This window comes from Echiichthys vipera (assembly GCF_963691815.1).
Source record: "Echiichthys vipera genome assembly, chromosome: 2".
In the NCBI taxonomy this organism is placed as follows: Eukaryota; Metazoa; Chordata; class Actinopteri; order Perciformes; family Trachinidae; genus Echiichthys; species Echiichthys vipera.
This window is the reverse complement of record NC_139827.1, coordinates 25146847-25170836: the sequence shown is the minus strand read 5'-3', so window position 1 is coordinate 25170836 and position 23990 is coordinate 25146847. Positions and strand designations below refer to the sequence as shown.

The following is a 23990-nucleotide window of genomic DNA, read 5'->3' as shown; positions in this document are numbered from 1 at the left end:
GAGAGAGAGAGAGAGAGAGAGAGAGAGAGAGAGAGAGAGAGGCACAGCAGGAACACTCATCGGCTTTGCTCTTTACAGTGAAGACAGAAGAAGAAAACACACATTAGCCTCTTCTCTGACTTTGTCACAGCTCCTCACGGCGCATGCTCAGACTAACTGACGGTGCAGTTGTTTTATTCCGGAACTCAGAGGTGAGTACCGCAAATGCCAGTCACGGTTAAACGCAGTGGGTAAAAGAATCACTTTGTTTTGACATCAAAGCCAGCTAACGCGTTAGCTTTGCCCGAATCACTACACTTTTCCGTCCTCTTCAGCCATGTCAGATAAGAAGAAAAGGCTGTTTGAGTGGACTGTTAGCTAGCTTTTACAGTTGGCCACATAGCGGGATGTTGTTTGTTAACGTCACGTTCACCACGCGAACAAGCTCGTTAAGATACTTTTACAGTAGCTTAAGCTAATCGCTCAACGGTCATTGTTGGTGTCGCCGAATTGTCCTTTATAGTTACACAGACAAAGATAATGCTTAAAACAGGAATGACATCGTAAAATGAGGGACAGTTAGCATTACGTGGACGTCAGTGTCGTTTGAAAACGTCTCTCAAAAGACTGACCCGAGGCACAAAGCCTGTTACAAGTTATGTTGCCTTTGTTTCAGCTGATGTTTGCAGTGCAGGTTTGCTTAGTGCTTGGCTGTGAATCTGTCCAAGCCAGAGCTCCCCTCAGACCCCAGTGGACCCAGTTCATATCGTGGGTGAAGGTGTCCTAAAGGCATCAGCTGAACAATAATAAACATGCATTTGAATGACTGAAAACATGGTCCACAAGGTGCTAACGTTAGATGTGTCATTTCTAGTTTCCCGAATGTAAAAAAAAAACTCACACTCAAACGTGCTGAAGCTTTAGATTACTCTGTAAAGTCGACAGTGATGATTGATGACAAAGTTAATGCAGTGTTTGTTGACTAAGCGCCTCTGCATCAACATGCGAGTCTCATTTGCATTTGTGCTGGCACCGAGAGCAAGAAAGCTGATCTTTCCCTTCCTGCAGCCAAGCCTCCCAAGTGACAGTAGAATGATAGTTTGTCAAGTGAGATTTCCAAATCTTTTTAAAATAGCTGCTACAAATACTGTGAACGTATCAAAACGCGTCGTCAGCTCTTCTGTACCGTTGTGATGTCACAACTATAATATACATAGGTAGATGGTGCTACTACAGTGGTGTTACAGTCATAACACCACTGTAGTAGCACTGACGCTGCAATGACGGTGTTTTGTGTCAAATGTTGTCTTTACCATGACTTCATGTTATTTCTGTAAATAGAGCTTACTGACACCATGTTAAATTGTTGCACCAGCTTTTCAAACCAGTCTTCTTGCTCATGGCTTTGTCCTTTGACTCTGTTATGTGAATGAGACAGATGTTTTGGTATCAGGCTGTACTGCCATAGCACAGTACATTAGACGCACTAGGTTGGGTCTGAGTACTTTTCTTTGTCTCCTAAATGAGCTTCAGGGGCCTGACCTCTTATATACAGTATGTACTCCCTGACCCATCCTCCGCAACCCCCATCACGACCTCTATTTGTAGTTTGAGCACGTCATGGTAAAACCTCTAGTTGAATGATGAGGATCTTATGTGTTGTTATTTACTTAACAGTTCATATCTGTTTACTGTCAATGTTGAGCACAACACACATGATTAAAAACAGGTTTAACTTTTAAGGTAACAATTCACACATGTTCTAACTTGGTTTGTCATCCAGTTCAGTCAGTTGCCTGTGTTAAGTAAAAGTCTTCTGAAGGTGTGGCATTCGCTTGTGTTTGTTTTTACCCTACATTTTCCAATTTGAGCTCCTTCATATGTGTTGTTTTCCTTCTCCACAGACACTGAACGGTTTTTAAAGATGACCACTTCATGGAGTGACAGACTGCAAAACTATGCAGACTTGCCTGCCAACATGGACCGCGTGACAATGAAAAAATACAGAAGAGAGCCATACCACAGGTAAGAAACACGTGGAGAGAGGCACAAGGTGCATTTCTGATGATCTGAAACTACATCCAGATGGGATATCTGACTGTTTTATGACGTGTTGAGAAGCCAGACAGAATAATTGACCCTTCTGTTGTGCCATTTGAAATACCTGAGGGAATGTCATTTGAAAATTGCAGTTTTAGTTTTATAATCAAACTTACATTACCACAACACACATACATGAGCAGATACTGAGTGATATGGAAGAAGGCAATAGATGAAGGAAGATATTTATTGTTATAATATAAAAAGTCCATCATATATAGATTTCTATATCTTTTCTATCGCAATGTCGAAAACCAGGGGCATAACTGCATTATGGTAATATTTACATAATTTGGATGATCCTTTACGTTCTGATCCTTACAGTTCTTGATAAAAAAAGAAAATACTCAGTACTTTTCATTTGTCAGGTATTTCATTCACAAAGGAGTATACAATAATAAGCATTACCTTATTATTATTTCATAGATACTATTTATTTATTAAATTGCCAGAAAACTATATATATATTGTGATATATATACATATATATGTATATATATATGTACATATATATATATATATATATATATATATATATATATATATATATATATATACATATGTATATATATATATATATATATATATGTATATATATATATATATATGTATATGTATAAATAATCATAATATATATATATCGTAATAGTGTTATGAAATGGCCTATATGGGGATAAAATATTCTGACCTTTTGGCCCAGCCCTGGTTGAACATCAAACTCCAGCTTCAAAGATTGACATGTAAGCCATGTCATTTTCATTTACGAATATACAGGCCATAGTTTTAGTTCTGTAATTGTATGAAGCATCTGATGGGGATTTAATAAATGATCAGTAACCAAGAAAAAAAGGTCATTATGTGCACATGTATTGGTAAACAAATGATTATAATCATGATGGCGGTCACTAATGCCTGCATGGAGTCAGGTCCACTGCTCTCTGTGGCTTTTTTGATCACCGATCTAACCATCACTGAGCAGTTAGAGAAATGGAGAGAATATTTCCCTCTCTTTACTTCCCCTATGAAGTACTGAGCAAACACTATGTCACGTTATTTTTCAACCAGTATTCACCGTGGTTCTTATCTTATAAGCCATATACTAGGGTTGGCTCAGATATATTATGGATGGCTAAACAGAGGCGTTCATTGTTCATTTCGCTGAGGCAGAATGAGTCATCTCATCAAATCAGAAATGTATTGAATAGTGGTAAAAACGGCCATTAAGACCGGAATATTTTTAGCTGAACTGTTTCTACATTCTCTACATTTTATCACGTTTTCATTGCCAAGGGACTTGATAATCGTTGAATTTGTTTTACTGTGCTGTTAGTAACCATTTATTTGCAGCATCGCATGTTATATTGCCGTTAAGTGGAGCAAGTCTTACTAGGTCATGTTAGGTTTGTGATGTTGAATTTGGATACAAAGCAGGTTTTGCTGGTTTACATTAATTGGGTTGTGATTTTAGGTGTGGTTTTCAGACTGTAAGGCGAAGTGCATGAATCCAAAGCTTGTACATTAGCTGGCTCGAAGGCCAAATGATATCCTCCACTGTCTTTAAAATTGAATTCTTTTGACACTTCAAAGTAGTTTTATTAACTCACACAATGGGAGAGTCTTACCATAGATAGAATTCATGTTTCTGTACCCGTTGACTGGAAACGCCCTGTAGGCCTTCTGACTAAAACGCTCATGTAAGGAGGCATTTAGTTCTTGTCAGAGTAATAAAACGTGTTGCGGTTCAATGTTTAACTCATCCCAAGACATGCGTGTCCACTGCTGTTCTTTCACACCATTATATAATACGCAATGCTCATAGGGTGTATAAAATGGACACTAATCTGTTAGCTCTGTGAGTGCTGACATAAGTCACCCAGTCTCCACCCCTCCCTCTACCCTCTCCGGACACACGCAAACAATCACACGTGCAAAGATAAAAAAGGTACAAAGGTGATGTTGAGCTTGCTAAAACAATATATTTGTGATTAATTCAAATATCCGCTTAGTCATTCTCTTTAAATATAAATGACCACTGAAGGTGACCTCACAGACAAAGACCCTTACTTCAAAGTAAGATCTCAGCTGAAATAATGCGGCCTGAGGGTAAGCAGTGTATTAGCTACATAGCAGAGGGCTGACGACTCTGCCCAGCAGCGCAGATAAACTTTCTATCTCTATCTCACAGAGTCGAATCACTGTCTATGTGAGATTAGATAGCAGTGGAAAAAATCTTGATTGTCACATAGCTGCGCTCAGATGGAGTAGAAGTTGTTATGGATTCTGTTGTAGGTGTGGCCCATGTGGGATATTTCAGGCAATAGTGTTGTCAGCAGGATCAAAGTTGAGGCTGGCTATGGTAATCACATCACCTCCCACCCATTGTCAATATGGGGGAGCTTGGGAGAGGCATGATCTAACTGAACTTTAGGACTGTACTGAGTGTCATTTTATTAGATTCAAAGCTTCTGTTGAGAGTTTTAAATGAAGCTTTGAATTTCTGCTGTCCGTCTGTTCCCATAATTTACAGGACTGTTAGTTTGCTCTTAGCCCGCCTTGTATTAATACTGGTACATGCCTCCCTTTGTGTCCTGCAAGCATTAGAGCAAACTTTTATTGACCACACAAAGTCTTTTTTGAGAAGTTTTTGAAAGTCTAAACACCAGCAAATATGTATAATATATTTGAAGCAGAATATTTAGTTGGATAAAACCATGTTATGAATTTTGGAAATTATTACATTGTCACATTTTTTCAATAAATTCTGACTCTTGGACTTCCCAATGCTCTAAAATTAGATTTTTTTGGATCTCACAAGTCGGAAATAATCCTAGCTGTATCCACGGGAATCTAATTCTACAAATAGTCTACTAATAATATTAGTGTAGCCCAATCTTTATCTGGAACTGTGCGAATGGCGTGAATACAAAACCTGCACAGCATTCCAATGTTGATTTAGAATTTGAATGTCAACGTTATGAATGAAACTTTGAACTATTTGGTACAGCCCTACTTAAGATATGATTTATGGCTGGTCTTTATTACATCTCCCACGTGCATTAAGCAAGGGGTCACGTGTGAGATGACAACAGCTCAACAACAAAGAAAAGATAAACCCCTTGCTGGAAAAGGCACGTGCTCGCTCAATGCTGAGAAATGAGAGCGGTAATACTAATAATTTGTTTTGATTGTACAGCGGTGCTTCTGCTTTAGATATAATATAACTACGGAAGCAGAATAAGGGCATGATAACTAGAATTTGATAAACAACCGAATACCTAGATAAATAACCAGCATTGAATACTTAATGTTTGAAATAAAATTCCACTGAACTGATTGAATTCAGATAGAAAATAGTGTTTTGGGTTAAAGTCATTCATCCTAACTTGTTTTTCTGGGATCAAGCAAGCCACAGAACATAACGATCTTTCCTGCTGACCAACTTAATCAATTTGAGCAATTTAAGTTACTGAATTGAATTTTAGATACAAATTAAATTAAATTTGTGGGACCTGAACATAAGTTTTGAAAAAAATAGTTGTGAATAAAAGGTAAAAAACATAATGTTATGAAGGTATTCAGTTGCATGCTTTCACTTTTACCATAAAATCTATGTATAATAAATCGATCAAAAGAGAAACATGTGCAGTCAGAGGACGTATTCTCCAACATCAAACCAAATCTCAGTATGGTAAGCAGCTGTTGCTCGGGGGGTAGGGGCTTGCTTGATTCTGCCTTGTGACTTGTGATTGTTCTGGATGTCTTTGAGGGCCCACGAACATCATGCTGCACAACAACAACCCTGACTGACAACACACAACAACAGAGAATGACGCGGAAGGGCCACAATCATTTTTGCAACAAGTCAGAAAATTTCTGAATGGCAAGAAAGCAAAGAGTGAGTGAGAGAGGGTGGGGGGCATTGTTTGTGGGCCAGAGCTTGCCCCGTGTAGCAGACCAACGGAGAGACAAACAGAGGTTTAATTCCGCACAGAATGCATCCCCAGTCGTCTGCTGGACTAACATCTAAATGGGAACTTGTTCACTATGGATCTGCTGCAAGGTATTTCTAAACTGATTTAGAGACTGGTGAAGATGAGGAGGTCAAGTTGCCTTGCAGAGTTAGTCAGTTTTGTATCAGATTAATGTGCTAGTTAACATTGATGGAACCATGTTTTTATTTTGGTGCAACATTTTTGATTTCCCTTTAACCAATTTACATCTTATTTCCTGTGTGATTAGATATTGACTTGTGTGAAAATATCTAGAAACACGGCTACGTACTCACAGTCACAGATGCTGAAGATGAGATATGTAGGTCTGTGCCAACAGTCAGCATGCGTCCTTTCAGTGGAAGCCCTGTCAACCAGGCTATGTAAACACTGTCTATCACTGTGGCCGCTGTGGACCCCCATTCTCCTGACTGATATACGAGTCAGCGTACTAGTAGAGCTGTTTCCTGGAAGATTGGCATGCTCACAGCTAAATTTGGAGGGTTTCACCATAACCTGGTTTAGACCTTTGTAAACTTCCTGTGGTTTTTAGCATCCACTTGACCCAAGCTGTGGTTTTGGATGACTCCACTCATAAGTGTTTGTTACCCAAATATAATCTATTGCTGTCCAATTGTGAAATTATCTATATGGTGCGATTTCAGTAGTTTCTGACGCATGATTAATTTAAGCATTTTATTTGAAATATGGTCAGCGCTGTATGTCGATTTAAAATGCAAAGAAATATCTCAAATTAAGACCAAAATTGTTAAGTACAGATGTGTCTCTTGAGATTCAGCTTTACACTGATCTTAGAGTATTTCCAGATATTGTCTCAACTAATGATCTTTGGCACGATATCCATCATTTTGCTTCTCCTAACCTCGGTTTGCTAGTCACTTAGAAATAACATGCACATTGTAACACAATTACCTGCCTCTTGGCACCTCTTTAACAGGAGGGCTAAAGGCATATGGGCTGTCTTTCTTTAATTGTTGCTGTTAATTTTAGAAAAAAACTACCATACCAAAATACCTTTTCTACTTATTTAATATAATTGATGTGAGATATGGGCTAACGGTGTGCAGTCAAGCCAGACATTGAATGCCTGTTTCTGTCAGCAGAAAAGTGACTTAAAAACATTTTCAATGAAGGCACTTAAATCTCAACATTAATCCTTAAATTTATGAATGTGAATGACGCATAGCTTGAACTTGCGCACATTTCCTTTTCTGGATACTAAATAGACCTATTATTTAAGCCCATGGGCTTATTGTAGGTCCATTCAGCCAGTGACGCAGCTTCCTTTCAGTCAGAATAAATCTTATTGTTGATTATTGCATTGCAACTAATTATTTACCTCATATCGTTTCTTCCAGAGTGTTTGTCAACAGAAGCTTGGCAATGGAGAAGATTAAGTGTTTTGGCTTTGACATGGATTACACTTTAGCAGGTAAGTTGAATACACATTCACCCGCTGAAACAAAATTATGATGGAAGAAATAGAAATACTTTGCTGGTTACAGTCTCTTTAAATGTGAGGAGTTAAATGCTTGTATCACTTTCTTGTTGTTAACTGAATCCAGACTGAAGCAAAAAATTAGAGATTCATTGTGTCCATGGAAGCCAGTGAAAACAGATGCTGGGAAATCTGTTAAAAGAAAAACTCTATTTCGTGAATCTCCTTTCACCATGGGAGTTTGTGTGGATGTTAAAGTCTACAGTACCACTTCACAGGCCAATGTCGGTGACACATTGAGCACATTATAGCACTTGCATAACAAAATGTTAAGCATAGCTCCCTCATACACAAGTCAATTGTATGGAGATGTTCTTTTCCTACTGACATGTAAGCAGGTCGAAAAAATCCTGATTTTTCATGCCACTTTGTTCTGTGACTCAGCTCCAGTTTTTGGTTTTGCCGTCTCTATAAATAGATTTCCCTGACTTTGAGAGGCAGGTCACGTTTGTTTGTTGAGTTCACCAGTGATGGCTCCCTTGAGATCAGGGATCACTCGTAGTCCCTCTCTGGCTCTGTACCCCTATCCCTGTTCAGAGCGCAGGATATTTTGCAGACGCTCAGCTGTTGACATGACTCTCTTTATGGGCGCTCATAACCAAGTGTTAATGTTTACTGGCAGCGTGGCTATCATGTATCTTTTGGAGGGTGTTCAGGTTTTGACCACAGAGGTACTCCATCAACTTCAGGGAGGTGGTGGTGTCACAGAATGGCTGCTGCTTAACCACATCACCCTGACCGACAGCAGAATTTGTTTTTAGGGGGTGTTAAAGGCAGTTCAAATGTGCTTAAGTATGTGGTATTTAAAAAAAAAAAGTTTTTACCTAAGGACCTGCTTTCTGGATGAAACTGCCATTATTAAATATTAACAGAGAAAGTATGGCAAAAAACAAAGTTCATGATTTGTACGTTTTGAAAAGTTGTGTGAGGTATGAGAAAAATATACCACAGGTTTTGATTGGCCGGCAGGAGGAGGATTTAAGTTGTGTACTTGAACACCTCAAACCTGGCATCAGTACAATGACATACCATGATTTACATTACGTTCCTGTTTATTTATTTTAACCACACATATTTATTAAGATCACATATCCTATGATAGAGAATTTTATCTAAACTGCCCACTCCTATTGTTCAGACATGATACACAGTTCACACAATTATACACCTTTTATGTTATGTATATTTTTTACATTGTCATTTGAGCAATGTGTTTATTTGCCACTAGGGATGCACAATATACAGTATGTCGGTACCAATAAATAATCTTATCGGTTGATGATGGGAAATTTATATTATTATGTATTATTTTGATAATGAAATTATAACCGATAAATTATTGGTTGATAATACGAAACCAAATTGCTTAAATTGACCTAAAAAGTGCAGCATCTACAAACTCCAGTACAGTAGGTGGAGGAATGCACAAGTTAATTGAGATACATCGACATATATCAATGCATTTGATATGAATTCTGAGTCAGAATGCCAAAATATGTTTGTCAACATTTTGATGTGATTTCTTTTTTTTTTTTCAATAAATGAACGTTTAAAGAGTCAGAACTGTTGTTTCTGATGTTGTGTTGTTGTTTTGACTGGTTGTTGACAGATGGGGCAGGGTTGTTTTGGAGTCGCGTGGGTAACCTTTACTGGCCTGACCTCAGGTGTGCATAAACTACAGGTTACAAACATCTTAAAATATAAGAAATTGAAATTAATCGGGTATCTTACCGGTATCGACCATGAGAAGCAGTTACCTATCGGTTATCAATTATCGGTTATTGGTATCGGCCGGGAAAAAAATCAACATTGTGCATCCCTAATTGCCAACTTATCAAGTGCCAGAGGTGAATCTTGACATCTGTGCATGAAGGTAGGTGGAACATGGCCCAACTTCACGCTGTTAGTTTCTCCTGTTGCTTCATGGTGTCACCTCTGATAAAACTATTGATCTTGATTCATTAACCAATAATATAGAGATCAAACACTGTGGATATATTTACAACTATTACAGTGCATGCATATACATTACTTATTTTGTAATGTTTTTTAGACTATAAATGATATCAACATTGTATGAGACAACATTGCCTCATCTGTTCTTTGTGCTCCGATAGGGAGCACATAGTAGCCTGCTGAAAAATCTCCTAACACAATTAGAGAGATAGTTTTGTCCTAGTTTTCCAAGAGACTTTTGGCTGGAATGTACTGTAGTCCCCGAGGCTGTGCTGTTTTTGCTGCTTTTTTCACGATATGCATGGTCGTGTCAGATAAATCTGTGACAAAGGTCTACATTTGCATAGTCCACAGACAGATTAAGACAGCTATGGTTTTGACTTCTAGTAAAGATTGTTATGTTAACATGGTTCAGATGTGGGTCACTTTTTATGATTTGGATTTAGTGGTCTATTAGTGGAAGGGGGCAGTTTGTTTACCTTGTGTGTTAGGGGTGTATGTTACATTTAGGCCTGAGGTGTCCTGTCCTTTAAACCCTGGAGAGATACCAGACACTTCAGCAATTGGAGCAGCGGAAATATAATTAACTGGAAACAATCTCATCAGAGACTCAAGGTAACAGATCCCTGAAGCCAAGGCCGCTTCTTGCCCCAGCAGTAGACGGTCGCATCATGTGTGCCGGGGAGCTATGAAAAAGAAATACAAGGGAGGCGAGGATGCTGCAAGCACCAAGAACACAACTTCCGATCTGCACACACATGCTGTAACCCTAACCCTTTTCAATAACGTGTTGAGATTATTTTCTCTGATGCCACAATTGGAAAAACAGACCTGAGATAACACTCCACACTACTGCTCAAGCTTTCAAACAAATGTAGAGCGACGTCGAGAATTTAGTTTGAAAGGAGTTCCATGTCTGAAAAAATAATGCAGCAACATTTGAATCAAAAGCATATTTGCTGAGTTTAAAGAAAAATGTAAACTCTTCATATATAATAAACTGAATCTTTCTTCTTCTAACTTTTACCATTGATTTTTTTCTTATTAATTAGTAGGTATTAACATTTAATGTAATAGAAAAATACTTGTACTTCTTAACTTCTTAATGTTTTCCAAACATTTTTTGTGCCTGTTGCACATTAATACTTTGAAACCAAGTTTTTGTCTAATTATTATATAACAAAAGAACTTCCTGTCTCACTTTTACATAACCTGGATTGAGATGGGATTTTATAGTGTGTTATGTGAGTGGGAATACCACACCAGTGTCCCAAGGTCATAGCCACCCGCTGAACTAAAGAAAGAGAGAGTGATGATAGCAGAGGTGACGGAGGGGAAACATCTCTCGAAATAGGTTTCTTTGTAGAGCCTCGGTGCTTCAAGAAGATTATGACAAGTGAGGCAGGAGGAGGAGGAGGAGGAGGAGGAGGAGGAAAGGCAATTTAGTTGGTGTAAGCTACTGCTCTGGGCACAGGGCCCAAACACTCAGTTTGCTGGGAGACCACAAGGGGGGGCGAGGGACGGAGGGTTGAACTGCGAGAGGTTACGTGATTATAATGCAGAAACACACTCAGGCTTACAGAGTAGGGGTGTCAACAAAAGGACAAAGCTTTACTGAGCTCAAGATTTTCCTGTAACTCCGTGCATACTCATTATGCCTTTGCGTGTAACCCAGCATTAGACACAGTTGCACACTCACACTCTATGCAGCGTAGGACGCAGATGTTTTCCCGTTTGTCCTGCAGTGTTGTCCCCCCAAGCTTCATGAGCCAATATTTCTCCCCCTCCAGGGGCCTTCCCACAACCCCAGTGGGGATGTTGAAAGCAGGCAACAACACAAGTTCATTTTCCCCTTTTTGTATTTATAACATCTGACATAGTCTTTTCCCAGTGTCACATAGCATTTCAATCCTCTGCCAGCCTATTCTGAGCCCAACATCAATCGTCGTTCTTATTCTCAGAGCCCTCCCCTGCCTCGGATTTAGTAAATATCTGGCTCTGGCAGTGATAGGGAGGGGGCTCATTAGAGCTGTTGCTGAAAGTGACTTTTCATTTTCACGCCTGATCCTGTTTCTTTGAGGATTTGCTTGCAGAACATTGAGACCCTTGTTGATAGCGAGTAGAGAGAAGGGCAACGAGTGTGTGTGTGGAGGGGTTCGCAGAAGATTGAGAACATGTCAACATACTGAGACTGAGACTCCCAAGTGAGTGAGCTAGCTGTAAAAGTATCATGTATGTGTTGTGTAACATGAGCGAGCTCCACTGACTGTACAGTATGTCACCTCTAATGAAACCTTGTTTGCTGTGTATTCCAAGCGTCATACCAAGGTCATGTTCCTCTACTGTATACATAATACAGTGTTTATGTACATTTCACATGTATGCCATGGGCTCAGTAAGCGCTCCTGGCAGCCAAATACCCGTTTAATAGCTGGTAGAGTTCTCTTCCATAGAACACGTGTCACTGTTGACCAAAGACTGTATATAAATGAAGAATGAAGTACTAAAATGAAGAAAGATACGCACTAGTGACGTTATTTTAAGCCAGAGTCTGTGCCCCGCCCATACACCCGTCCCGTTTATTGCCTCAAATAACAAATTAAAACCGAACTTATAAGATAAATGAACACTTGAGCAAACATCAAATACCCACTAGGGGGCGAGCAAGTTTTGGCTTCACTTTCGGGGGTGCCGGCAAGCCGTCAATCTTAGTAAACAGTCTACTGCGTGGACTTGGTTTAACCTTTTTCAAAATGGACAAAATCTGGACATATGTCATGTTGCCTTTTTTTATATTGTTTACAGTGACTAACAATGTCTAACGATAAAGCGGTTATTAGACTTTTCAGCAAGGACTAAAATAATTTTAGGAATTTGTACATAGAATTTGCACAATAATTCTAAATGTCGACACCAAAAACTGTGGCTTTTTATAGGAGATTAGACTCCAATCTGTAAACAAACCACGTGTACTTTGATCTTCTATTGGGGTCATTTTAGTAAATTGTGTGTCTGTGCGTGTTTCATTTCTAGTGTACAAGTCACCAGAGTACGAGTCACTGGGTTTTGAGCTCACAGTGGAGCGGCTGGTTCACATCGGTTACCCTCAGGAGCTGCTCAGCTTCAGCTACGACCCGTCCTTCCCCACCAGGTCAGACCAATCACACACCCCCCCCCCCCCCCACACACACACACATACACACACTCACATCATGATGATGACTATGGGCGCCAGGGTAATGGCTTACTGCTGCTTTTATTGCCTCTTCTCTTATCATTTTTAGTCCCTTTAATGATCCAACCTCTGTGGATATAGCTGGGAAATTAAGCAGGGCAGAGGGACTTGGTGCAAAAAAAACGCCATCACCTGTTCAAAGTTCAGTTCTATTCTGGAAAATAGCTTTCTATCCTGATAATAACTGCAGTTACATCACAAATGATAGCAGTTAAACTGCCAGATGTTATGATCAAGAGAAAAGTCAGAAAATGAGATTAGATTTTGTTTTATAGACATACACAGACATTTATTTTCTCCTACTTTCAGGGGTCTTGTGTTTGATACCATGTATGGAAACCTGCTGAAGGTTGACGCCTACGGTAATATCCTGGTCTGTGTCCATGGATTCAACTTCCTCCGAGGGTAAGCGAGTCCAACATTCTCCTCCCATACTCCTTAAAAATGTGTTTTTTTTCTCCCTGACACTGTAAATATATGTTAGCACAAGACTTAAATTGAGAATGAAAAAGATTTAGTCTTGTCTTTTCTCTTTTCACAGCCCTGAGATCCGTGAACGGTATCCAAACAAGTTCATCCAGAGAGATGATACCGAGCGCTTTTATATCCTTAACACACTCTTCAACCTGCCAGGTAAGGTGACTGAGCACAGAGGAGAATATACCACAGGACTGTTAGAGAGAAATGAAACGGACACGAAAGAGCTTTTATCCTGATTAAAAGCTAAATATTCTGTGATAGAAGGTGCAAGAAAAAGATGTTCGATCGAGTTTGATCGAGCTACTTCGTTACTCATGACTTCTCCCTGCCTTTCTGTTTCCTTCACAGAGACCTACCTCTTTGCTTGTCTTGTGGATTTCTTTTCCAACTGTGACAGATACACAAGGTGAGGAACCGTTAATGACACTATTCGTCATGCAACAAGTTTCTGGGCATGGTGACACAGAGACAGTTGCAAGCCAAACTGGGTCAAGAGCAAACCCTATAGCATGGGAGGGTCCAGGTGTCTCAACTGCTAATCTTAGCTAATTGTTTTAAAATGGAAATCACTTGGGAGTTCAGTCAAAGACCTTATTTTTCTATAACAATTGTTAATTAATCTTTTCTACTAATCGCAGGAAAGCATGGATTCTTATCAGAATGAGATAGGAATGAAAAATGTTCCCACTAACTATTTAAAGATAATGAAATCTTCATATATCTTTTTAAGATAATCTTTCAAATGTTACTGTGAGGAGATATAATGGCCTGTAAATTTGTTGAGAATGTAATCTGGAATGGCTGCATGTCCTTTGTCCTCTGAAACCTGGTTGTTGGTCTTTTAGGGGGAGAATGCTTTCCTGTTTGGCTGGGGACCCCTCCAACAAGGGAAGGCTATCCCATTTAAAAGCAAACAAAAAACAAATGTCATGTTTTTGAAAACCTTCTGTAAAGATGTGGCCTGTCCGACGGCTGTGTACGTGTGTGTCTCTGCTCCTCTCCCTCAGCTGTGAAACTGGCTTCAAAAATGGAGATCTCTTCATGTCCTATAAGAGCATGTTCCAGGATGTCCGCGACGCTGTCGACTGGGTCCACTTCAAGGTAACACACCTTTTTAATGGTTGTGATTTCCACCTCAGTATGACACGATCTGTGTCACATTCGTGCTGATGCTGCTGTCTGAATATGCTCAGGGCTGATGGCAATCTGGCTTTCAGATATTGATATTTATTGTACAAGCAGCCAACATTAAAGTCCTGTAGTTTGGTTCATTTGGTCTGGATTAGAGCTGCCAAATTCCGGGAACTTTCCATGGGAATTAACGGTAATTCATGGGAATAAACAAGAATAAACCTGGAATTTACAAAAAATCCCTTAACAGGGATTTTAATTATAGTTGAGGGAAAATATATTTTAGCATAATCTTGACTAAAGCAACCAGATTTCGAGCATGTACACTTGAGAATACCGATGCTGTTGGTGAACTAACTGATTGCGTGTGTCATTTGTTGCGACTGCAAGTGAGTATAGTATATACTATACTGTGTTTAAAATAAGGCTGAAAAGATAAAAATGGAACAAGAAAAGGCATTTTGTACTGTAATATTACAGGGATGGATTTAATCGTACTTTACATTCTTCCTAAAACCACTTACGCTACCTTCTGTCACAACACCCTGTGGTTGGTCTGGTTTGATTTCAGTAAACAAAAAAAAAAAATACACCCGTCTTAAAAGCAATTTGAGTAACTGCTAGTCAGACTTTACTGTAGATCGATGTCTAAATTCATCCAGATAACACGCCTTTTAGTCCTCCTAGCCTGGGGGCATGGTGACTTGTTGTTTAGGCTTAAAATAGTCTAACATGTCTAGACTAATCCAAAAGCAAATGTATCTAAGACTGATCTACGACAAAAGAAGACTCTAAATTATCTTTGTGAAACCTGCCCCAAGTGTGCATGGCCACATCATGTTTGGTAGAAATGCAGCTGATGTCAAGACAACTTGTCAAGGAGACAGCTGACCGGATGTTAGTCGCCCTCTGGAGCTATGACACTCAATACAACATTGGAAAAAAAAAAAAACCATAGCCATCTAAAACATCTGCGGTAAACACACAGGAAGTTGATGATGCTAGGCCCATTTAGATAGTAAACAAGAGCACGGGTTAAGAATGTGGTGTAGGACTCCTGGTTTGGACGTACTGTGGCGTGTACTGTGGTTGAGACATCTCCATTTTGATTTACTGCAGGGACCTTTTCCTGTAATGCATGACACGTTTATACACACACAAACACACGCACACACACACACTGTATTTGTATTGCTCTGTCTGAGCAATTGATGTTTTCTAAACACAGGGGAGATACACATGTAAATAGGTTTTCTGATATATTTTAATGATGTAATTACTTTCACATAGTAATAACTTTCACATTTTCAATCATCTTTTCTTGCAACTAATGATACATTTTTTTTGTAGTTGTGTTTTTATTAGCCGAAAAAAAGTATTGACTAAAAAGCAGAATCTTCTTTTGTTATCACTGCTGCTCTCTCCATTTACACATCATGTGTAACCCACAGCTGCATGGGTGTGTCACTGATGAGTGCTACTTAACTGTTACTGCATGATAAGACTTGTATTGATTCTTATAACTTCAGAGGGTAGTTTTTGTGTGATTCTAGCTTATCCGTGTTAAGTCTGACTCAAATGTCTCACATTGCAGGGTACTCTGAAGGTGAAGACGGTTGAGAACTTGGAGAGATATGTAGTGAAAGATGTAAGTAGTTTGTATTCACTTAGGATGTGTTAGAGAACACACACACACACACACACACACACACACACACACACACACACACACACACAGACACACACAGACACACACAGACACACACACACACACACATTCTTGTTTAACTCTGTGTAGAGGCTGGTTTGTAAAGAGGTTTAGAGCTTCAGTCTTTTTCTTTCTTTTCTTCTTCTCTGTTCCCACCAGGGGAAGCTGCCTCTCCTCCTCAGCAGAATGAATGAAGTATCCAAGGTTTTCTTGGCTACAAACAGTGACTACAAATACACTGATGTGAGTAGAGGCGCCATGTTATGGTAGGAACTTTCTCTTCTTAGAGGAAAACATTAATCAAAATTGCAGTGGTAAGACAGGTGACGAATTAATGAACTTTTTTATAGAATTTTACGAGTCAGCTGTATTAACTGTAAACACTGCTACATTAGATTTGACTGTGTTGTGTTCCTACAGAAAATCATGACCTACCTGTTTGACTTCCCCCACGGCCCAAAGGTAAAATATAGCTCCACCCACCCCCTTCCCTTTGATCACACTTTCAAATGCATAGAATATGCAGGTGAAGGTGAAAGACACATTTAATGCTAATAATGTGTGTGTGTGCTTGTGTGACTTTATTCTTTGTGCATGCGTTTGTATCTAGCCTGGTACCTCCCACCGGCCCTGGCAGTCCTACTTTGATCTGATCCTGGTGGACGCCAGGAAGCCTCTGTTCTTTGCAGAGGGTACGGTGCTCAGACAAGTCGACACAGTGAGTAGACACAGAACAGAGCTGAGAAAGAAAATACGTTATTAATTGGTGAACTGCATGTGATCACTGACAGTTGCATGTCAGCTTTTTCAGCTAAAGTGACAACAAGTGAAAAACTTTGATAAAGGGTGAATGTTTCGGTCATAGGATCATCATCAGCCTGACATAATGTCCTAATTTTCAGGTTCATAGTTGTAGTTTGGGTTCCTCTTGAAGACCCCCTCCTGAAAAAGCCCAGCCTCTGCTCTGATTGGTCAGCGTTTTTGGGTCTTCAGCATTAGCACTCTTGTCGTACTGTAACTGAAGTCAGGGAATAACTCTAACTTCACTGTAGCAGCACTCTCTAACTATATATAGTATAGTTGTGACATCACAAGCATACAATTTTAGCTGGATTGTATTTTAAAAATGTTACGAAGTGTACAAAGTACTCCCATAGGACATGACTTGCTTAACAAATGGAGAAACTGTTGCGAGAGTAAATGGTATCTAACATAATGACAGGTATTGTCTTTAAGGTAAAGACACTTGCAGGGGAAACAACTACAGAGTTTGTGTCTGTGAGAAAAAGGATATGTGTGCATACTAGATGCAGCTTTCACAGTCTTTGAATATAAATACTATGCATGGCTTCATTTACGTTTATGTTAGCAGTTTAGATCTGTGATTGTGCTGTGGTTCCTCTCTCTCAATCTGATGTCTGTGTTCTTTATTTCAGACGACAGGGCGTTTAAAGATAGGAACCTACACAGGACCTCTGCAGCATGGTATAGTCTACTCTGGAGGTAAGACTCAGGCTTTTAGTTGTGTTTAGCAGTTGTAATTGATACATTTTTTCAGGCTTTTTGATATCACATCATTCTCTTATAGGTTCCTCAGATATTGTGTGTGACCTACTGGGGGCCAAAGGGAAAGACATAGTCTACATCGGGGACCACATCTTTGGAGACATCCTCAAGTCGAAGAAACGTCAAGGCTGGAGGACGTTCCTGGTTATCCCTGAGCTGGCCCAAGAGCTGCACGTGTGGACCGACAAGAGCTGTGAGTCTGTAGACGAACGCACAAATGCAGGCCTACACTCATGGTGACATATAGAAATACCTATGTAGCTGCATTCAGATTTATTTTGAAGTTCTGCACTCCTAGTGGCATTAGAAAACAGTCTCAACAGGGACCTGACCTAGAAGAGCAGCTGCCAGTAGTACTGTACATAAGCTGATAAAGATCAGATCAGCAGGTCCAAAGTCAGAATACTGACTCTGTATAGTCACATTCAAGCATTCATTCACAGAATCATGAGCATTTATCCTCGAGCTAACTATTGCTAGAACACTGTGTATGAACTGTAAATCTATGTGAGGCTCATCCTCGTTCTTGTGTTTTCCAGCGTTATTCGAGGAACTGCAGGGCCTGGATATTTTCTTGGCAGAACTCTACAAGTAAGAACTCTGACCTTTAGCACCTGACACTCACCCACCCCCGAAACCCCCTCCTCCCTCCTCTTACACCAGTCTCGCTGCTCTTCTCTGCAGTAACCGTGAGTGTGTTTGAGAGAGAACAATGGTGTCAATAAGGGTAAAGTCTGCTCACGCTGCCTGATAATCTGCCTCTGACGCTATTTATAGTCTGGTACGACTCAGTGTTGCACCACCTCTTTGACATATCACCTTTCAGTAGACTGATATCAAAATACTCCCCCACACTCTCAACGTCCTCATTGTCTTTCTCCCCGTCCTTCCTCAGACATCTGGACAGCAGCAGTAATGAGAGGCCGGACATCAGCACTATTCAGAGAAGAGTCAAGGTACGGCTGTCATTACCTCTGTTTCTATGACAACAATAGACGCGTCCACATGCTTTTAGCATTCGCTGGCTGCCTAGACGGCCCAGTTATCAGTGATACCGCTTATGCGTCTACTGATAGTCTAATCATTAATAATCCAGTGCCTCATCAAAGAACCAGCTTCCTCACTGCCTGCTGAGGTAATTGCTGATTCAGTCGTATCAATGACAGCCACACCAACATCCCTAATAAAGATACTTCTTAGGATAGTAAATAGTTTTAGAAGTGGGTAAACGTGTCTTTTTTTGGCAAGGTTTTGCAGACTCACCAGTGTTTTCTGTTCTTTCTCTTGGCTTTTTTAGAAAGTGACTCATGACATGGACATGTGCTACGGCATGATGGGTAGCCTTTTCCGTAGTGGCTCCAGACAGACCTTGTTTGCCTCTCAAGTGATGCGTTACGCCGACTTGTACGCAGCCTCCTTCATCAACCTGCTCTACTACCCCTTCAGCTACCTCTTCAGAGCTGCACACGTGCTGGTGAGTGTCTTAGAGTAAATGAAGGGAGCTGCGGTAATCCATGCACCCAATACCACTTCTTTTTTTTACTGATAAAGACATAAAAGTTTGACATTTATTCTCAGGTCCCAGGCCCCTTAAAGTGTAATTCCGGCGCAAATCATCCCATGGTCGTTTTCGGCAATTATAACATATATTATAACAACTATTAACGGACAAATCCGACAGCCGGACGTGGCTAACAATGATTAGCTTGGGGCAGTGAGGGGAAGGCATTAAAATGTCTTTTTTAACCACTAATACTGCTCAAAATAACAGCAAACCTCTGCAGTAGCATGAGTAGAGTCCCTACACATAAAACAAAGCACCAACAACATAGTTAGTGAACCCAGAGTTTATTAAAAGTGTTTTGAAAGACTTACCAACTGGCCCCGGTACCAGCTCCTCTCATAGTAAAGTCCATTCAAGTCTATTACCAAATGCAATCCAAAAGGAAGGAGCCCATTGGTACTTCGTTTTATGAAGTTAAACTTTAAAGTGTTAAAGCAGTGCAATGCTAAATCAGGGGGGCTGCTCTTTTAGAAGAGGAAATTTAAAACACACAGTGGACTTATTTTTTCAAGGGTTACCAGTCAGTTGCAGATATTTCTGTTATTGATGTTATCATCTTCCATATGAAACAGAGAGAGTCTTCCTGGATTTATAATCCCTGAAGTTTACACCTGAGAGGAGGCAATGAAGATTGAAGCAGTTACCGTTCTGTAAAACAAACCTTGTGAAAGCCCTGTGCCCAAACCAGCTTGTTAAATAAAGACCACGCTTATCAAGTAAGTCGTTAGTGTTCCCGAGTTGTTTTCTCATATATTGTCCCCACTCTTCCCCAGATGCCCCACGAGTCGACTGTGGAACACGCCCACGTGGACATCGACACAGAGTCACCGTTGGCCACGCGCAACCGTACCCAGTGCAGTGACTGCAAGGACCTGGAGTGTAAACGCAACCAGCTGACCCGCTCCTTCAGCGAGATCAAACCTCCCAACCTGTTCCCCCAGACTCCCCAGGAGATCACTCATTGCCATGATGAAGATGATGATGAGGAAGAGGAGGAGGAGGAGGAGGAGGAGGAGGAGTAAAAACTGGGCAAAGAGAAGGAAGCTATGTTCCTGTTCCTGCCTTCTCATGTTTCCCAGTAGAGTCAGGTAGATATCGCTCTCAAAGTGAGGCAGGGAGGAAAAACATCTCCAGTGTGTGTGTGTGTGTATGGCTGTGTATGCGTGTGTGTGTGTGTGTATATATCAATACTGTATGCACACAAATATACACACACACACACACACACACACACACACACACACACACACACACACACTGGAGATTTTTGAGGAAATAAGAAAGGACCAGAAGCGGGAAAGATCATATGACTGTCAGAAGGCTGTATGCATGCTTGGTCCTCTAAATCCCAACTTTTCTTACTTCATGATATATGTATGGAAAAAAAAAACACTTCATGATTTTATGGGTAATTTAATTTGATTTATTTTATATTATTTTGCTGAGTCAGACAGACAGAACATCACACACTTTGTTAAGTTTTATAAGATGACTTTTAAGACCTGCTGGTGGATTCAATAGATGCAGCGACATTTCTACTTAAGTCCATCCAATATTGGTCAGTAAACTGTAGTTTTAATCCTAACTGTTTGCGCGTTTGAATTAAAAAAAAAAGCACTGTTCTGTCAGTGAAGAAAAAAAAGATGCACATACTGTATTAAAACCTTTTTTAGGCAACATGGGAACAACGTTCAGTTTTGTCAGTCTGTTTAAGTTAAATTTCTCTCTTTTACTATTACTTAGGTCTGACTTGTATGTGAGGGAGTGTATTTCTGTGTGCGTGTCTCACTCCGACTGCAGCATCCTGAGTCGGTAAGCTAAGAATCCACTGTACTATAGAAAAGCACAGGAGCACTGAAGCACAAGTCTGCGTTAGGTGGAAGCGTTTTTTTTGTTTGAAGTTTTGTTGAAAGAACATGTTTAGTTCCCAAGTGGCTCTTGAACTGATATTTTGTTACCAAGCAACAACGAGGACAGAGAACTGTAACCTTATTTTATGCCAATAGACTCTATGACAACCCTGAACTACAGTAGTGTTTCTGGAAATAGCGCCATGAGCAGCTAACATGCAGTATTTTTTCCATGCAGTTATTTTAGGAATATAAAACTATTTTATTGCATTCAACTTTTTTTTACGAGGGTTTTATTTTGGTAGGGGAGATGACCAGTTAAAGCAAAATAGAGATGTTTGATCTCTGTCAAATGTAACAAGAGCGTGAAAGTGGCCTCAGTATGAAAGGAAATTAGACTTTCTTTTTGAATGTTTAGTATAAAGCGCACTTCAGAAGGTCTACGTAGCTTAAGACTGTGATTATCTTGCTTTGTTTATCCTTTTCGTTTTGGGGCTTTGTTGGGTTCTTTTTCATCTGATGACACTGAGTTTTTGGCATCATCCTCTGTGACAAACGTGTCAACAGAGATTCTTCTGTTGGGCCTCTGAACACTGACTATTTCATTGTAGTGTTTGTTCTAGCTTTGTTACCAGTTCAGAACTGGATGAAGACTTTGCATTTACATGCATAAATAAGCAACATGATAGTGAAAAAAGAAACATCATGCGGTATTATTTATTAAGAATCAAACTCTCAAACAGTTCAGCAGATCTACTTCATCAGGTTAAAACTGACAGTACGTGTGTTTCAATCACAGACTGTAGATAAAGATGGACGAAGCGGCTCCACTTCCTCCCAATGAAGCTAAAATGACCCTGATACCAGTGCAGCCATCTTTTAATTTCGGAGCCAGAGTCTGCACCCCCCCCCCCCCCCCCCCCCCACATCCTGAGTCGTCATCAGTCGGTTATGACGAATCACCCTGTTCTTATAGCATCAAATAACTAATCCCCCACCCCCAAAAAAAGTAACAAAATGTACGCTTAAACATACATCAGCGTGATTAAAAACTAGCTAAGACGAGAGCAAAAAAACTCTATTTGACGTTTACATTAACTTTTAGTTTGGCCCGTCACTGAGAGAGCGTGTACCTGTACTGCGGCCAGCCACCAGGGGGTGATCAAGATGTTTTGGCTTCACTTTCAGAGAGACCAGCTTCCAGGGAACTTTCAAACTGTACATCTTTATATTCAGTCTGTGGTTTACATTAGTTTGGAATTTGCAAAAACCAGAGTGGAAATGGCAGAAATATGAAGAACTATTAAAATATCCTAAAAATGATTTAAAGCATGCCTGAGGTGGAAAACACAAGCCAAATGGGACAAAGTGCAATGAAAACAGACATTGCCAATAAATCATGACAGGTGGGTGATAAGAAGCATGTGACCTTTGGCCATTGAAGGGATTAAATACAGATTTAAACCATCAAATGACACATTTCCACAAGTTTTTTTATTGGTTTGAAATGGCACTCTTTTAATTAAAGTGTCTTGTTGCATGCTCTTCTTCCGCGATGGTTTATTGGCACCTGACTGGAGAATTAGCTCGACTGTTTGAGCCCATGCAGAAAACCAAGAGAGATGCCTAAATTTCAAACATAGTGACTTGATCTGTCTTTTCTTTCCTTTCCTTTTTTTAACATCCACTGTATCCTGTCTGTTAAATATTTCCTTACCTTTTTATATTCAGTCTTGACATGAATCCGTTTTGTAAGTGTTAGATCGGCCTGTTGATCTAGGCCACAAAAGGGAAGAAACACGCCATCTACCTTTTGCATCATTTGTGGTTTGGCTTGATGTGGTATGGAGAAAGGTGAATGTGTTCAACTCTAAGTGGTGGTTCATTTTTAGGAAACATATCGTAGCTGTTTGTTCTCTTTTATTCCTTTTCTACTTCTTGTTTTTTCTTTACAAGTGAAATATTTGTATTCTCTGTTTTGATTTTTTGTTTCCTGAACATAGAATAACTGGGTATGCTACATGAGGCGGCTGCATCGCTGGTATGGAAGAGCTGACTGTCTTTTTTTTGCATATTCATTATGCATGTGAGAAAAACCGCATATCCGTTCTGCTAAGGTGGTTATGTTAGCATTGGTTTCTTTGTATGTGGACGGCATCATTTTAGAAAAGGCTTTTTTGTCACTGTAGTATACACAGGGACAAAAAAAAGAAAACAGTTGCAATGGGGGGAATTGTGAATGGTATGTTAAGTACTTGTAATCAATACCATGGATTATGTTTATTTTTCTAAGCTAGTGTTTTTAAATGGTCTTGGTTTACAGAACTGTAAATAGACATTTCCATTTCCTTTTTCTTATCTTTTCTTTTTTCAAAGTAACTTTTTTTGGGGGGGGTTAACTTTTATACAGTTCCACAGAAGTCTGTTGCTCAGACTTTGAAGTAACTAAAGCCTGGCAAAACAGGTTACTCTAGAACAGCTCTATCCATTGCTGAGATACTCCCGAAGACATCCACATTAACAACAGGTGCCAAAACAGTCACCTTTCATTCTCTAAACTATGGTAATCTTCTGTTTTTATGCATATCGATTCACGTTCTTTCGAACAGTGTTTTGTTTGTTTCCAGACATGATCCTACAGACTGTACATTGAGGTAAATTACATAAAAATGTAGAATTAAATAAAGATAGTTTTTCATAATTTTATTGTCCTGTTGTTTATATTTTAGAACTGTGATTCACAGTGGGTAATTAATGAGCTCCAGGTTCACTTTGTGGTATTTTTGATCAATGGCTAATTGCTTTGTGAGCTATGTAAAATTAAAAGTTAACATTTAGTTAACATTCATTCATCTTCAACCACTTGTCCCTATCGGTGACTGTGCTTTTCTCTGTGGATACTTTCACAGTATT

General features: G+C 39.7%; 1 protein-coding gene across 2 annotated transcripts; it reads left to right on the top strand.

Moving 5' to 3' along the window:
* nt5c2b (5'-nucleotidase, cytosolic IIb) lies at positions 1-23778 on the top strand. Of its 2 annotated transcripts, XM_083923054.1 has the most exons (18): positions 1-191; positions 1884-2004; positions 7448-7521; positions 12577-12694; positions 13088-13183; positions 13320-13411; positions 13607-13664; positions 14266-14359; positions 15984-16037; positions 16257-16340; positions 16518-16559; positions 16708-16815; positions 17534-17600; positions 17686-17856; positions 18203-18254; positions 18559-18619; positions 18961-19137; positions 20001-23778. In XM_083923054.1, exons 2-18 carry the CDS (start codon positions 1904-1906, stop codon positions 20247-20249), a joined length of 1698 nt encoding a protein of 565 aa, XP_083779180.1. In that variant the 5' UTR covers positions 1-191; positions 1884-1903; the 3' UTR covers positions 20250-23778. The 2 variants fall into 2 exon arrangements, with proteins under 2 accessions (XP_083779180.1, XP_083779181.1); XM_083923055.1 differs by lacking the exons at positions 1-191; positions 1884-2004; positions 7448-7521; ... (1 more) ...; positions 13088-13183; positions 13320-13411 and having other exon boundaries at positions 13610-13664; positions 14104-14359.
* Positions 23779-23990: the final 212 nt, after the last annotated feature.

Excerpts from the sequence above, each read along its gene's own strand:
- nt5c2b (XM_083923054.1), top strand. The coding sequence starts at position 1,904 with ATGACCACTTCATGGAGTGACAGACTGCAAAACTATGCAGACTTGCCT. Across the intron at positions 18,255-18,558 it reads TTCTTGGCAGAACTCTACAA|ACATCTGGACAGCAGCAGTA; the intron begins GTAAGAACTCTG and ends GTCCTTCCTCAG. Across the intron at positions 18,620-18,960 it reads CTATTCAGAGAAGAGTCAAG|AAAGTGACTCATGACATGGA; the intron begins GTACGGCTGTCA and ends TGGCTTTTTTAG.